This window comes from Rhinatrema bivittatum, chromosome 4 (genome assembly GCF_901001135.1).
Source record: "Rhinatrema bivittatum chromosome 4, aRhiBiv1.1, whole genome shotgun sequence".
NCBI lineage: Eukaryota > Metazoa > Chordata > Amphibia > Gymnophiona > Rhinatrematidae > Rhinatrema > Rhinatrema bivittatum.
Genome location: NC_042618.1, coordinates 250,800,946 through 250,818,446, shown reverse-complemented (window position 1 = coordinate 250,818,446; position 17,501 = coordinate 250,800,946). Strand labels below are relative to the sequence as shown.

At 40.3% G+C, this 17,501-nt stretch overlaps 1 protein-coding gene across 7 annotated transcripts in view; it reads right to left on the bottom strand.

The window, feature by feature from the left end:
- The window catches only part of RESF1 (retroelement silencing factor 1), a 243,477-nt gene that overhangs the window by 10,917 nt on the left and 215,059 nt on the right, over positions 1-17,501 (bottom strand). For 3 of the 7 annotated variants that reach the window (XM_029600019.1, XM_029600020.1, XM_029600021.1), the window contains 3 exons: positions 10,428-16,885; positions 8,039-8,155; positions 7,659-7,687 (listed from right to left, as the gene is read on the bottom strand). In XM_029600019.1, coding sequence (XP_029455879.1) covers positions 7,674-7,687; positions 8,039-8,155; positions 10,428-16,854 — 6,558 coding nt within the window. In that variant the 5' untranslated portion in view covers positions 16,855-16,885 and the 3' untranslated portion in view covers positions 7,659-7,673. Of the gene's footprint in view, positions 1-7,658; positions 7,688-8,038; positions 8,156-10,427; positions 16,886-17,501 lie in introns of those variants that run through there. The other 4 variants (XM_029600023.1, XM_029600022.1, XM_029600024.1 and 1 more) reach the window with 3 other exon arrangements.

Sequence of the window (17,501 nt, the reverse complement as noted above, 5' to 3'; positions counted from 1 at the left end):
TCAACAAAAGAATTATAGAACACAAGAGTGCTATTAATAGGAAAAGTGAGAGTAAACCATTGGTCGAACATTCTGTTCTAGTAGGGCATACATTCATGGACTATAAATTTTGTATTATTAAGAAACCACAATTAAATTGGAGAGGCGGTGATTTGAATAGTATGCTTTTAAAATTGGAACAAAAATGAATTTATAATTTCAAGACTGATACCTGATGGATTGAACAACGAAATACATTATACAGTGTTTTTGTAGAACACTTCTACATCATACTATTGCACTATAATATGGCATGAATATGCAGGCCAACTGTACAGTGCAAATGTGTCAGTATATAATTCATGTTTTTGGCATTGGCACCACTTTTATATTTTTTCAATCCTTTCATGATATTTTTATTGAATATTTAATTTTTATTGGTATTTGTTCTTTTATTTTTATTTTAATTGTAGGTTAACACTCTGCCCTCAGCCTATGTGGTTCAATTTATTCCTCCAGCTCCATTTTTTGTCAGTTTTATTCCTCTGGTTTCACTTTGATAACCCTCTTACTGTTTTAGAGACATGGCATCTCCATCTTAATTTGTTAGTCCTTTCATATACTTTTTTAGTCCTTTTAGAGTTATGAATTTGGGTATTAGTAATCCCCTTTCAATCGTGTTTTATTTACCTTTGGTCCCCCGTTCTGTTATTTATTACATGCATTATTGGTCCGCTGGACTGCTAGCTTCCACGTTGTCTCATTCAAACATCGTGATAATTGTCAACAGTAAGTAAACAAAGTTACTGTATTGAATGAGTAGCAAGTAGTGTCATTTCCGGTTTGAGCAATGTGAGAAACGCTGAAATTTTAAAATGTGACTAATCTCAGAGTTATGTAAGTAAGTTTGGTATTTATTCATAGACAGAATAAATGGGCATGTGTACATGTGTATAAGGCCATTATGCAGTATAAATAGGTATCTCGTAAGATTTGTAGTATTTTGTAGTCACCGCCGGCATACCGGGAGCATTAGCATAGAAGCCGGTTTCAATATGGTGAGGTCAGCTTGGTGCGATTCAATATAGTGTTTAAAATAGTTCAGTGTGCTTCAAATTCTAAAGATTTTTAATGTTTTAACAGTGTATCGAATCAGTATTAAAAGCTTAGCTCCCATATGTTTGACAGTGGCAGCATTAATAAAACTGCATTAATTCCATAGTTGCCTTAACATTTCTTGGCACTTTATTTTTATAATCTAGTTTTTATGTTTTTGGTTGGTATAATTAAGTTCTCACGGCTCATGTGCAGTCGGCAAAGGTATTTCCGGTTGGCTTGGGGATAATTACACCTACATTGTAATATGTCCGAATGTGCATGTAAAATGAGCAAAGACAAGAAACTATTTTTAAATTATTTTAAATTCTGGGCGAGATCTTAGAAGTCTGCATTAAATGCAGATATCTTTGTTTTTCTGGTCACACATTTGTTATGTTGTAATTATTTCTATTTTTTTTAGGATACATGTAGATGGGGGCCATCTTTTAGGCATGTCTCATACTTTTTGTTACAGCATTTATTAGGGTTTTTTATGTGGTTTTTGAATTCACGCTATAGAATATCCATTATTTTGTTTTATATTTTTAAGGTTTTTTTACTGCATGGTGCAGAGATTGTTTTAACTCATGCGCCTTGTATTCATGAAAGGGCAAAGATATCAGAACACAGACACATCCAGTAAGATGTTTTGATTAATGTTTTTATTAAAGTGTTACAAACAAGTGGTACATTTATTCATAACGAAGGGCTATACTGACGTTACCTTTTCACTTTCATTAATACATTAGCAGTATTACCATTTTCGGAGTTAACTTTTGTCAAAGATAAAAAGGATCATGTGCACACTATTCGTATGAAAATTATTGAACAAGCACCTCACGTATAAGAATATCTGAAATGGTTTTAGTTTCTATATACAGATACATACATCATTGTTGTCTTGTGTATTTTTTATATATTTTAATTTGAACAAGCATTTATTATTTTAAATGTTACATATTGTTTTTATGATTTATGTTCATTGTGATGCCATCTCATATTTATATGTTTTTTAAATGTTTTATACATGTTTTATTGTTATAGTAGCCCCTGAGGCAGCTCTAAGCACAGAGCGAAACTCGGCCAGAGTTGGGCATACGTACTGTGATAAATAATCATTTTTACTGATCCGTCTTCTTCTGGTTGCCTCGTTCCAAGTTGGAAAGGTCTTCCCACCAGGCCAGAGATATCATTAGAGAGTATTTCTGGCCTGGTGGGCCACTGGGACTGCAAGGCCAATCAGGAGCTTCTCATGTGGAGGTGGGCCAGAGGAACCACATGGACAGAGGCCACCATATGGCCAGTAGGCAGAGCATGAGGCGGGCTGGCACCCTCCGGCTGTTGCAGACGAGGGTAGCCAACAAGGCACGGGAGATCGCCCAGTCCCTGGGCAGAAATGCTTTCACTTGTGCCATGTCCAGCTTGGTGCTGATGAAGTCCAGCTGAGGAGACTGGCAGAGGTATGACTTGGGGAAGTTGACAACGAACCCCATCTGCAGGGTCTGCAACTGTCAAGGCCAGAGTTTGCAAGGCTCCGGAGTGAGAGTCGCTCCTGACCAGTCAGTCGCCCAGGTATGGAAACACATGGACCAAGTGACACCCGAGGTAGGCAGCCACCACCACTAAGCATTTGGTAAAGACGTGGGAGGCCGATGTCAACCCAAACTGCAGCATCTTGTACTGGTAAAGGGCACTCCCCAACACGAAGAGGAGGTACTTCCAGTGGTTGGGGACAATCACAATGTGTGCGCAAGACTCAGATTGAGGGAGCAAAGCCAATCTCCTCTTCGGAGCAGCAGGATCAGCGTGCCCAGACAGACCATTTTGAATTTTTCTCTTGCAAGAAACACCGCACCCGCTGCAAGGAGAGCGGAGAGTTCCGTTTGAAGGATGACCAAATGAGCGGAAGAACCACATGATGGACATGGGGGAGAGGTCTCTGGGAACCGGCTGAAGTGCAGATGGTACCCATGGTGGACGATGGAGAGGACCCAACGTCTTATCTTTTCCCAGCGACAGGCAAAGCTGAGAAGCCTGCTACTGACTGGGGGATCTGGCTTCAAGGGTATGGCCAGCTGACTTATGCTCCCTTGTTGCTAGTCAAAAGCATGTGGCTGGGGTTTGCTGGGGAGCCGGTTGGGGGTCTAAGCGCCTGCTATTGGCGGGAACGATCCCTAGAACCGGTGCGAGGCAGACGAGTCGAGTGGCTGGAGGATAATATTTCCTCTGCTGATAAAAGGGTTTGTGAGAATTTCCTGGCAAAGGGTCCTTCAGAGGCACTAGCGGACAAGTAGCTGAAGGGTATCATGATGGTTGCACCACCGCATCCTGGACCTTATCCCCGAACAGGCTGTCACCTGTGCAGGGGAGGTCGGCAAGCCTGTCCTGGACCTCTGGCCAGAGATCAGAGGCCCGGAGCCAAGCCATTCTCCTGGTGCAGATGCCCACAGTGGCTAAGTGGGCTGCCGTCTCAAGAACATCATAGGTGGAATGCACCTCTTGTTTTCCTGCCTCCAGATCCAGCATGGCAATAGCAGAAAGGGCTTCCTGCTGTTGCTGGGGGAAGACCCGCCGCAAAATGTTGGACTCTACCAAACCCCACGACCTGTTGCACCAAGTAGGTGGCTTCGGCCATCCTGTTAACGGGGGGGGGGGGGGGGGGGGGGAGAGAACAGAAATGGGGTGCTCCCACATGCAGAGGAGGAGTTTTGACAATTTCATGGATCGGAGTCGCCATGATTTCCTTGGCAGCGAACTGGAGAACTTTCAGCATCTTATGATGCGCATCCTCCTCCGTAAGGAGCTGAAAGGGAATGGCCTCTACCATAGCCCTAACAAACCCCGTGAAGGACAAATCCTCGAGTGGTGACTGGCACCACTCCTCCAGAGGGGAGGGCTCCAAAAGGGGGTCATCTGAGTAGTCTGAGGATGAGTCTATTGAATCGTCACCGCAGGGGTCATAGGGCCCCCCCTCTTCACTAGAACCAGCAAGTCGTTGGTGAGGTCATGAGGGGCATCAGCCCTGGGCTCTGAAGGCTTTGGATGCCTCGAGGGCACCGGTGGCATCGATGGTTCCCCTGACATGGAGGGGGATCATAGGCCATGATAAGCCGGAGGGATCCGGCAAAGGCTTAGGGAACCGTTGGCGAGGGAACATGGTACCAGCCGTATCTTCCTCCTCTAAGGACCCAAGAATCGGGATCGCTCCAGTGGCTGATGGGGCATAGAGGGCCTCTCTGGCACTGGCTGCATCGGTAGGGCACCCAGAAGCCCCAGCATGGTGCCAATATCGATGGTGGAGGCTCGGGCACTGGTATGGGGGCCGGCGGCACCGGCAGCTCAACGCTTTGCAGCTCTTTGAGCACCGACTGCACCCTGCGGTTCAACTCCCTCTTGGAAGTCCGGGGTGGCCAAGACTGATGGAGGGGGTCAAGGCTCTTCCCTTGTGTCTCTGAGGTGGCATGATGCCCTGCACCGGTGTCAGTGGGGGACGCCTTGGGCTACCGGGAGCACTGGAGGATGGGGCCTCCGATGGCTGGTGCCGCTTCAATGGCGGCTTGGCAGCTGCCGATGCCACTCTGGAACTGGACCCGTGCATTGACTGTGACCGGTGTCAATGCTTGCAGGATTGTTTCCAATACTCTGCCTGGTCTTTCCCTGGCGCCGAGGAAGCCAATGATCCAGATGTCCGGAAGAGTGGGGAGATAGAGGATTGAACCCCCCCCCCCCAATCCTTGGAGGTACTAACAAGAGGGACCGTAAGGGGAAGCAGGTTGAATGGTTCCCCGCAATCTTTAGGCGAAGGGACAGATGCAGGTGTAGAGGACTTCAGGGTCCCAAAAGGCTTCTCCATTTTATCAAGGCGCGGTCACCCTTTAGGTGCCATATGGTCGCACAGATTGCACCCTCAGATGTCATGTGAGGCCCCCAGGCAGAGGATTCAAACCTTATGCGGATCCATCATGGACATGGTCTGTGGGCACCGACGAAAACCGGTCGACGCCATGAAAAACACCAGGTGTGCGGTCGATGACTGGACACCGCAAGGTGAAAAGTCAAGAATAGACCACAAAGTTGGAAAAAATGGCCAAAAAAAGACCTTCCATACTGAGGAGACACCAACTGCAAAGGAGGGCCCAACGAAGACCTGACAAAAAAGCACGAGGATATCGAGGAAAAAAGTGGAAAAAGAAGAGCTCCACGGCCCGCAAGACAACTGCACTGCGGAAAAGAAGAGACTTGAAGGGGGAACTCGCATGGACGTGCGGATAAGTAGCAAGCTGGGCATGCTCGGTCTGCTGGTCAAAGCTTCCAGAAACCCTGATAAAAGTTTTCTGTGACGGGCTCCATCGGATGCTGTCACCCACATGTGAGGGCTAGCATCCTGCTTGCCCTAGGAGAAACAGGAACTTTTACTGAAGAACAATGGCTAGCCACTACAGCACTCAAATGAACTCTCAATGAATTAGAGTTTGACCTTGTATTGGAAAGATGGCAAATACTGTAGTATAGCTGCCATTGAATAGGTGGAGTCCTTGTTGACTGTTGTGCACCATGCTGAGAATATGTTCCATTTAAAATTATAAGATCTTCTAGATTATGTCCTCTGGTACAGTTGTACTTTTTTGCATCTCTGGTGATGGATCTGGTAGAAGTTCGAAAGACTCCTCTATGGAAAGCAGTAAATTGGTGGAGTCAAAATTATTCAAATCCTCAGTCTGGAATTATTATTGGAGTACCTCCACTTGTCTTCAGCTTCAGAATTGAAGAGTTTTGAGGGGGATCAGTTACATATGAGACTTTCCCCATCCCAAAATCGGAATTGGGGAAATCTTTTAATGGATAAGGTTGAATAGGATTAGTTATAGGTTTCACAAAATCTCCTCATGTTTTCTGTATGAAAGCCTCAGGTAGCGGAGGTAGGGATGGCATTTTCCCAGAAAAATTGGAATCTGGTGTCAAAACCAAAGGGTTGAATAGGAGATAGAAACAGACCCTTTGGTGCTCTGTTATCTCCAAATTAGATCTACTCTGTTTTTTGTACTCTAAGGCTGAGGATTTCAAACATTGGGCCATAGATTCTTGTACTGAGGAACACAGTGCCAAGAGGAATGGTGCCAAGAGATATGGAGCAGAGGCCAATGGAGCCATAGAATACGTCAGTGCCAAGGTATTCTTTTTCTGTCCAAAGGGCTCGGCTCCATGTTACTTCAGCTCAGAGTGTCACTATGCCTTTTTGGAAAAATGGTCTTGCTTTCTCTTTTTGGATCTCTCTCTCAAGTCTCCTGGCTGTAACATAACTGGTACCAACTTCTTTGAGACAAAGAGTTTCTCTCCCTGAAAAAGATGAGAGCTCATATTTTTATTTCATATTGCGATATATGATAGCTCATGGAGACAGATTCCCAAATGGGCTACAAGCTGAAATGGTATGTTGTAGGTCCAGGCATTATAAGTACAAATTATGCAGGTTAAATACCCATCTTGTGTCTGCAATGCGTAGAGTTTAAATGGGCTTTTGGAGATTTCATTACCATCTCAAAGAGACAACATCACTTTTCGTTAAATCACTAGCACAGGAATTTCCATCCATGCTCAAAAGTTTTGTTTTTTTATCTTGTAAGGGCTGAAAGCGAGCTTTTTTTCTCCATTGGACACATCTGATAATGTCACTCATTTGTGTGGTTATTTGTCCTGTTTATATAAGTACGCTTGCAATTGATCCAAAACATTTTTTCCAAAGGTTTACTCAACCATGAGAGATCGGAAATTAGAAATCAGCCAATAAGTCAGAGGCAAAGCAATTTTCTTTAGACCTGCACACACAGTCACCCATTTCAAAGCAGCCAGAACAAGAGAGACATCAGTTAAGGAACCAATTAGGGCATCCTTTAAAGGGCAGGCGTCACCTTACTTCAGGTTCCTCTAAATGTATCTAGTCACAACAACTAAATTAAAACTGTAAAGTTCAGTCCAAGTGGCTGGGGTTCACAGAGCTAATATGTCACTAGGATATCAACTATACTCCTCTACAAAGGTCTTTCGTACCACAGCCACCTAGTCTTGAAAGTAATTAGCCAGGAATTCCCAATTAACACCAGTAATTTCCACATAGTGGACAATTCTCTAAGAAACTTTTGCTAACATCGAATAACTCAAGGTCAACTGAGTGATCTTAGGAAACAAAGGCGTTTTTTTTTTCCATCAAACCTGACGTTTTGTTCTATACAATCGCAACGTAACCATATATTTTCCCTTGAAAAGCCTGGCAATCTTTCCACTGACCCCATTCAAAGTCTTGAGTAACTGCTTTGGTAACTTCATGCTCTTTAAAATAGCAAGGGGTATGGTAATGAGCTGAATGAGTGGACATAATTCTAACAGGTGGAACAGTATTCCATGTTTGATCCCATGATTCAACATGACAACATTCTTAGTTAACAATTGATTCCACTTTATTGTAAAGTTAATTGGTTGTACAGGGCCCCAGTCAGACAATGCCTTCATAGAAATGTGTTGTTTCTTATGGGAAGCTGTCAAGTCAGAAGCACCAACCAAGCAAGGGAGGTACAACTGCAAAGATGCCACAACTTACATTAGGGCCAGAGGGCTGAAAGGAACAAACACCAGTAGTAAGGATCAAATAAAAATATGCATCACAAAGTCCTCAATCTGCCAGGAATTCACATGCAAAACATGTAAGATATAACATAACCTTGAAAATAAGAGCAACCCCCCCCACCCTCATCTGCCTGCCTTAAGATGATACTCATGAGTAATCAAATGGGCATAACTGATTCAAATAAGGGTGTCAGCGTCAGAAAGCCATGTCTCAGTAATACAGAGGATGTCAAAAGACAAATCCAAAAGAAGATAAAAAAAATAAGCTGCCCCTTATTACGAACAGATTGAGCATTGATGTACCCAATTTTAACAGTGGAACCCCCATTGAATAACTTACCAATAGTAGGGTCAGACAATAAAGGAGAGATCAACACGTGGGAACGCATGGAGGTGGTCTTATGAGAAGATACTGAGGCATGGCTATATCTGCCGAATCCCAACACCACAGGGATAGCTTCAGAAGCAAAAGAAATATCCCAACACATTAACATACAAAGTAGATTCTTACTACCATATAACAAAAACACCTCAGACCTACAGAAGCAAACCACAGGATTAGTTCGCAAATACAAATAATGCATCAAAACTCAAAAGCAGCCAAACAGAAAAATTAAAAGCATACTGTTATGGGAAGCTTAATGATGGAAGTTTGGGTAGTTAATGTAAATATTATATACTCTTGGGGTTTATTTATCCCAGTTGGAGAATGGACTGAATGGGCAACGTATATCAACAGTGCTATGTACATACGCTCCAGCACTTACTGGCACAAATCTAAAGACTCAGATAACACACATATATATGTAATTTATTGAAAATACATTTGTATAAGTTTCTTGCTGCTGATTTGTATAAATGAATATATGTATTCTCAGGTTAGTTTGAGAACATATATATATGCCAAGCTAGAACCTAACTGTCCAGGTTCTTCCCATTACCCACTTATGAAATGAAGTATCTTACACTGTAACCAGTGATCCAAGGCTCCTCAAATGCCTCTCCGATGCTGGGGTCTCCTCCTTTCCTCTGCATAATCTGCTCCTCTGATCTTGAATATTGGGGCTGACTTCTTTGCTGCCAAAAATCTAGGCTCAGCCTAGTCCTTTTATAATGCTTTTCATGCAATTAATAGCAAAGACTACATGTCTCTTAATTCATTATTTGGAACTGAACACAAAACCTATACTTCCTTAAATGTCAGGATGCCCAATTTGTTCCAAGTCATTTGGGTCAAGAGACCAAAATGGATCATTGCAACACTGTTGATTTCTTCTCCCATACCATGGGGGTGCAGCAAGGTGTTTCAATACAGGGCTGTATTCAAATGGCCCATTTTCCATATGTCTCATTATTATAATACAGTTCTGCTCGCATCATCAGCTAATCAATATCTGGCAACTAATTCATTATCTCAGCCAAATGGCTGATTGCCTAGTTCCCACTCGGCTGTATGTTTGCCTTTAATAACAATGTCCATTTACAGCAAACAAGTTGCAATCAAAAATAAAAAAAAATGGGATTATCGCGAATTGCCTCTTAGCATGGGAAGACCCAAAAAAAATACAGTCTTTAGGTTTTAAAGAAAGAGGCACCTTAAAAAAAGGTCTATGATTTTAGGGACTTTTGGTACATAAATGGGACACCTCAGGGCCTCCCTATCTTCCTCTTTCCTATCAATTAATCTCCACTTAAAACTTACCATAACAATACAATTGCAAAGACATGCACCAAGCTGCAAAAAAGGAGCCACAATGGGAAAAACAACTAAGGCACTCTGAGGCAGCAGGGGCAAGAGCAACTAGCCCTTCCAAGGCAGAAGAGCAGTTGTAAAAGGCTGGCAGGCTTCCTGTCAGCAGGCTAATGCCGCCTCTAGCATCTAATCAGTTTCTCACCCCACCTGGGATCAGATGCACACCGGTGGGGTGGGGGCCTCTGGCTACTACAGGAAAAATGAGTGTGCTTGGAGGCAGAGGCAGTAATGACTAACCTTACTGGGCAATTCGATCTGTTTACTTAGCAGGGAGTTGGGAGGGCAAGAACTGTATTGCCCTACACAGTTGATACAATATGTCTGATGTAACATGCAGAAAACTCTCTCAAGTTTCAAACTTGCACTAGTTCTATAAGCTTTCTGCATTGGCCTTCTAATCATTTCGAAGGTGGGCTAGAAATCAGATACACAAGGTAGCGATTTTCAGACTGCTGACATTGGGATAAAGTGTGATCATTTTACCATGGTCTTCGCACCAAATTTCAAAGAGAAAGTACACGCGTACTTTCACTTTGGAACCTGTCACGGGTACAAAAATACCTGTGCACTTCCTTTTTGTGCAGGTAGTTTTTTCATGGAAAATAACATCTATGCACATTATTTTTCTCCCCCAAGCTAAACATGCTCCGGGAAGGCTGCCTCTAAAAGTACATGTTTCGGAACATAATGAAGATGGCAACTGACAATTTGTGCTCGGAAGTCACTATACCTGCGTAGATTTTGAATACTGTCTTCTTAGAAATTCATATGGGATAAAAGTTTCCGAAAGATCCTACTACCTTTTAGAATTATTAGTTTCATATACAGCCAGAGTATCCTGTTCGAACTCAGAAATGTATGTCAAGCTACTACTTATCTAAAATACTGCAGCAAGAAACCAGCATTATTATAGGCTGATCAATACTGTTTTAAACCATGAATTAAGCAGAAAAAAAAAAAAAGTTAGGAACTGTACCTTCAACTGGAAATTTCTGTTTCTCTTCAAGTGTCTTGAAACTTGAGTTATCGTCCACATTCTTTTGCTGAAACATTGATTCTGGGCATAATTTAAATTCCAGCATGCTTGGTTTCTTAATTTTAGGATTTTGGGAACATGGAATATTGGTTTTCTTCAATTTCAAAGCATGGTCTACTGTCCTCCTACATTCAGAATTACCAGATGAGGATTTTAACTCCAATTCTGTCAGGCTTATGCTTTCCTGTGCAGTGCACTTGAAGGAAACTCTATTCAGGTAATGCTTATTAGCTTCTCTCTGATCTCGTTCTTTAACAGGAGTCTTGACTTTGTCTTTTCTATTCAGACAAGACACATTCTTACTATGTTTAGAATGTTTACCTAAACTCTTGTGCTTTGACCAACGTTCATGGTTTCTCGGAATGATTGGTTGCTTTTCTTTTTTATGCAAACTGTAGGATTTGAACTGATTAGAACTGGATGGTTGTCCTTTAGGTGGGTTATGGGTTTTATTTTCCAGCACAGATTGACATTTCAAGACCTTGTCTCCTGGGTTGCCATCAGAACTGGATGGTTGTCCTTTAGGTGGGTTATGGGTTTTATTTTCCAGCACAGATTGACATTTCAAGACCTTGTCTCCTGGGTTGCCATCAGAACTGGATGGTTGTCCTTTAGGTGGGTTATGGGTTTTATTTTCCAGCACTGATTGACATTTCAAGACCTTGTCTCCTGGGTTGCCATCAGAACTGGATGGTTGTCCTTTAGGTGGGTTATAGGTTTTATTTTCCAGCACAGATTGACATTTCAAGACCTTGTCTCCTGGGTTGCCATCAGAACTGGATGGTTGTCCTTTAGGTGGGTTATGGGTTTTATTTTCCAGCACAGATTGACATTTCAAGACCTTGTCTCCTGGGTTGCCATCAGAACTGGATGATTGTCCTCTAGGTGGGTTATAGGTTTTATTTTCCAGCACAGATTGACATTTCAAGACCTTGTCTCCTGGGTTGCCATCAGAACTGGATGATTGTCCTTTAGGTGGGTTATAGGTTTTATTTTCCAGCACAGATTGACATTTCAAGACCTTGTCTCCTGGGTTGCCATCAGAACTGGATGATTGTCCTCTAGGTGGGTTATAGGTTTTATTTTCCAGCACAGATTGACATTTCAAGACCTTGTCTCCTGGGTTGCCATCAGAACTGGATGATTGTCCTCTAGGTGGGTTATAGGTTTTATTTTCCAGCACAGATTGACATTTCAAGACCTTGTCTCCTGGGTTGCCATCATTTAATTTTGTGACGCATTGGTGCCTTTTTTCTGAATCAAGTTGTATTTTCTCATTTTCTCCTCCATTGACCTGTGTTGCATTTTTCTTAGCATTTTCCATTTGCTTTCGTCTCTGTAGGTATTCATCTATACTCAAGACTCTCTTTGGTTTCTGCTGCAAACTGTCGTTCTGATTTTGTGAATTTAAACAAACATTGTTTTGACTTACAAGTGTATTACAGCAAGGGTCCTTGTCTTTGTTTACATGACTTTTTTCTATATTAACAGTATTTTTTTCAACCAGAGACTGCTTTTCTTTATTAGTACATCTTTCTTCTGCAGTTAATTTCTCTCTCTCTTTATTCTGAGGTTCCTTTTCTTTATATGTAGTACTTTTTCCTGCCACAAATGTAGAACAGTTTTGAAAAGAATCCTGTGCTATTTTGGTGGTCATGTTGTCAGACACATTTACACCATTTGTCCCACTTACATTTGAATCCGGTTCTTTAGCTTTCATTGTTTTTTCTCTCTCAAAGGTTTTTGATGATTTAACTTCATGTTTTGAGCTTCTGTTCCTTAAGAAATTTGTTTGAACAATCAATTTTTTTCTTCTATTCTTTTCTGAAGACACTGCTGTGCTATGGCATTTTCTCTTTACTGATAAGTTATCAGATTTATGCTCCTTTACTGGAAAACTAACAGTTTCTACAGACAATCCTTTGCTTAGGATCCCAACTTTGTGAACATTTTTATCAGATCTGATTTTTTTGGGGTCTTCTAAAGAATCTGCTACATGAAGTTTTAAGCTATCCTTTTTACATTTGTCTTTTTCTTTGATAATGGTTTTACTTGTATTTAAAGGCAGGCTATTTTTATAAGTATCCAATTCCTTCTCCTTCTGAGAGATATTTACTTTCATCACTTTATCATCATCAGGTGTGGAAATATTTTCCAATGAACTATCAGACTTTGTCAGAAGAGATGGTCTACCAGCTTCAACGTTTATTGCATTAGAATTTGCTTCCTCGGGGATGCTACCACAGCTTGCCTCGGAACATTTACATTTTGGTCCCCCTTCATAAACAGATGATATCCAACTAAACAAACAACAAAATGTTTTATTAGAACTTTCAAAATTTTTAACTTTGTTCTCTTTGACCAATTTACTGTTTTTGTGAGGACTTACTATGAGTTTTGAGTCCACTGTTAAAGATTCATTTTTACTACATTTGTCTGCTGTGCTGGAAGGCTGTGTGGCCAAATCAGGAAATAGCTTGCTCATTTGATCAGGATTCAATACTGTAATTTGAATTTGATTTATAGAGTCCTCCTCAAGATCTTCAACACTGGGAGAAGTGATGACTGCTCCTTCATCAAATGTCCTCTCACTCTGTTCCAGAGAATTGCTTTCCACAGGGTTCTGATTTTTAGTCAGAGGCTTTTTAACTACTGCTGGTAAAATCTCAATTCCAAAAGGGAATTCTCTTAAAAGGTCAGAAAGTTGGTCATCTGAACACTCTGCTGAGATTGTTCCATCAGAACAAGTATTTTTGTTTATTTGAGTAAGAAGTTCAACTGCTGACGCATTCTTTTTGGGGTCCTCAACGGTATTGCCAGAATTGATATTCTCTGTGTCACTAGTAATTGTCTCAAGAGACTGGCTTTGTCCATTTATCAATTTCTGACCATCAAAGGTCTCTTCTTCACTACACAAGACTGTTTGGTTTAGGTCTGGTTCCTTGTTTTTGGTGGAAGAGAAATCTATATTTCCCAAAGCAGTAACGTTTCCATGTTTATTACTGGGAGACTCGCAAGCAATATTCTGGGCTGGATTTGATTCTGCGGTGTTACCTTTCCTTAGTAGATCAGGCAAAAGTGTTACCTTTTCTCTTCCAGAAGAGATTTCAGTTTCACATATCTTTTTAGGAGTATTTGAATCTAGCTCTTGCTTAGTATCTGAAACAATTTCCTCTGATAAAATATTGGAACACTCTTCTGATTGTTTTAAACAAAAATGATTAAATATTTTAGCTATTTGTGAATTATAAAATGAATGGCCTTCAACTAGCGAACAAATACCAGAAATTTTTAACTGTTCACCATCACCCTCATCCTTGGAAATGACAGATGTAGCCAAGTTCAAGATCTGGTTACCAAGAAAATATTCCTCTTGAGACTCCAAATGTGATGGGTTCATATGGGTTTGAAATACAGGAGACTTAATGCCTTCTGAATTTAAAAGATTAGTTGTTGCCACCTTCAACATCGATTGCCCATTCTCGGTTAGATTTACTTTACTGAAACAATCTGAATTTTCTATCACCTCAACCTTTTTGTTTCCATCAGATGCTATCTGCTGTCGATCTGCATCAGTTTTGGAAGGCTCAACATTAATTTCAGATGAAAAAGTATTTGATGTTGCCAAAGTATCAATGTCTGCCATTGTTGAAACATCTACCATTATTTTTTGCTTACTATCTGTGGATAAGGTACATATACTGCTTTCTTGAAGGACTGGATTTCCTATATTTAAAGATATAAGGTTTTCTGATTCTTTAATAGGACTTTTTGCCTTTGAAAGTATTAAAGGAGAAACTATAGCCACTTGAGGTTCAAAACCTTTCATCAAATTAGAACCTAAAGTTTCACGTTTTTGTACAATAGTATCACCTGCAGAAGACACATTTATATTGTTCACTGTAATTTTTTGTTCATCCACAGATATTGGACTTGTGATACTTTCCAGAACTGATGGGTTATGTTTCTCAGATGAAGTTTGATCTGATACTCCATTTCTATCCAATTTGTTTTGAGGTTTAATATGTGTGGAAGGATTTTTCCACAAAGCAAGGCATGATGTTAATATTTCCATATTAAAAGTATTGTTCTCCATTTTGTTGCTTGAATTTTCTATTTCTGTACATATATCTTTAACAGTCCCCAACTGTGAATCAATTTTATCAGACATAACTTGTTCTGAAATGGAAAAGTTTCTATCAGAATAATTGTTTAGAGTTTTAGTGTATTTGTCAGATGACAAAGAACCAAAGCTTTTAATCTGGAAAGGCACATCAGAATTTGCTGAATACTGGAAATTCTGATTACTCTCTGTTTTTCTCTCCGTCGCTGCTGAACTTCCTTCAGAATGCTTTACATTACAGATTAAAGTATTTGTTTCCTTCTGAAGGTTAGGCAGTAGCTCAGTTGTACTATTCAACTGTTGATCATTTAAAGTATTTTTCTTACTGATAACACAGTGGTCATTTCCAGAGGTAGAAATGATTAGGTGTGGTGTATCAATTTGATTAACACTTGAGGGGGTCTTCTGTTTATACTGGTCTTTACTATAGCTCATATCTGAAACATTATTTTGTCCCATCATTAACGTTTGGCCACCAGACTTATTCATCATGATATTCTGGAATTTTAATCCAGCCTGATTATTCAGAAACATAGGAGGTCCTTGATCATTTTGTTGACCGCCATCAGTTTTAATAGTTCCCCGAGTGTCAGGATTCTTAGTCTGAGCTTTGTAATTTCTGCCTTGAGATTTACTCCGAAGCACTGGCAGCTTTCTTTGTACAGCTGTATTTACCATTGCAGATGTTTTCAGTTTTACAGTTGCATTTGAATGCTGGCTGTTTGAGTCCAAAACACTTTGGTCAGTTGTTGTTAATGCAGGTTGCTCATGAGAAAATACTTTGTTCTTATAAGCTACAGACTTAAAGAATCTCTCTCTTTTTAATTTGACCTGCTTCACAAGATTCATGAAGTTCTCTTTCAATTCTAGTAATTTTTTAATGTCTATAGCCAAGTCTTCTTTTGTTACCTGTGAGTTCTGTGCATCTGCTAAATTAACATTAGAATTAGCTGGCTGATCTGACACGTCATTGCAACTTGCAATTCCATATGGTTCACCAACAGTGTAATTGTGTTCAGCTCTGATTTCATGCTGACTTTTAGTTGCACTTTGCAATCCAACTGCATTGTGGTTTATGACATTTGATTCAGCATTCTTGTGATTCACAGATGAAGTGTTTGAATATTCATTCGGTTCATTATAAAAATGTGTTGGTCTTACAGACAGACTCATACTGGCCTGATTATCAAGATTATTTTGTGGTGGACAATGCTTTCTAAACTTACCATTATTTGGATCATATGTAAAAAATTGTTGTTGGTGCTGGGCATTTTCATTGAAATATCTAACTGGATCTTGGAAATTTTGCACTGGTTGTGTTGCAGATCTATCACCATATACACAAGGATTTGCATATAATTGAGGCATGTTCTGTGCATTTACATTTGGAGGTGGCACAAACTGCTTCAACTGCAATGACATACTTGAATTTGGGTTTAATAAGGATGTAGCATGGCTTGGAGTGGTTGCATATTGTATTTGTTTCTGGATGTTCTTAATAGGTGATGGCATGGGAATATTTTGCTGCTGAAAATTCTCAAGTTGATTTACTGGTTGATGAAAAGGAACTTTTAAACGTTCTTGAGCAGGAACAGGTTCAAGGCAGTTCTGTTGCTGTCCCCATATTAATTGCATTGCCTTAGAAGGGATATATTCCTGATCACCTTGATTAGGTGTCAAACTTCCTGTGGAAGGGCTGCATTGTTGCAGCATATAAGTATGTGGGGTTCTATACTGATGCGATGTTACAAACTGCAAGTTGTTTTGCACAATATTTCCTGTGTTTGTTTGAGATGGTAAGATGGTTTTCTCTAAGTGTGAGACAGGTTCCTGGGAAATATAATTTGGCACAATCTGTTGTGTAGCTTCTGTCAATCGCTGAATCTGTTCTAATGAATGTGCTGTAACATCCCCTTCCAAATATTTCTTTCTTTCTGAACACTGGACATTAAAGCCACTTGATGACATATCAGAAGAAGCTGTTGTCAATACAGGCAGTGAACGGTTATCAATTAGGAGATTCAAAAGATGCGATGATTTGGCAACTTCATTCTTGTTAGGATATAACAATTTCTCAAATTTACTTTTAGGATAAGGAGGAGGATTATTCAGAGAGGAATGTGGTGACAATTTGCTTTGGGAAAAAGCAAATGAACTGGAAACATTCTGTGGCAAATACTGTTGCTGTGTATCAGAAAAGTTCACACTGTTGACACTATGCTCTGGTCTTCTATTCCAATCCATCTTTGTATGCTTCTATTATGTATTTGAAATTCTGAAAATGTCAAATACAGAAAAACCAGTTAAAATGATTTATACAGCTTTCCATAAAATGTGCTTGTTTTAAAGGTGACATAAGAACAGATAAAATTATTCCACACTTGGTTATGTCTACAAATTCAGAGACAAGTACTAAGGCATGGTCATTCTCGAAGTAGATAACAGCATAGCAGACAAGATTTTCTACAGACACAGCGATTGCTGCTTGAACAGTTAGAGAAGACGTATTTCTTATATGCTAAATTAATTACATGCTTGTTCATGGCAGCAAGATGCTGCCTAGTGGTGAAGAGAAAATAATTAGGTCAAACCAACTAAACAAGGGTGGAAACTTTTTTTTTTTTTTTTTAATATAATTTTTTGAAAATGTAGGTGCTAGCCAAAATATTTTGAAGCCAGGGGGCGAATTCTTCAGTTTAAGAAAACTAACTTTTTAAAATGTTTTCTTGCTTATTTTTCTTTTGATATTTTTTGCTCAGTCTTTTCCCTTTATTTTATTGCCCTCTCACTTTTTCTATTCTTTTGCAGACAGTAGCTATGACAGTTCCTCTTCAAACCAGTTCTTCTTCCTGCACCAGCAGTCAGCACTTTTTTTTCTGGAAGCTCTAGCT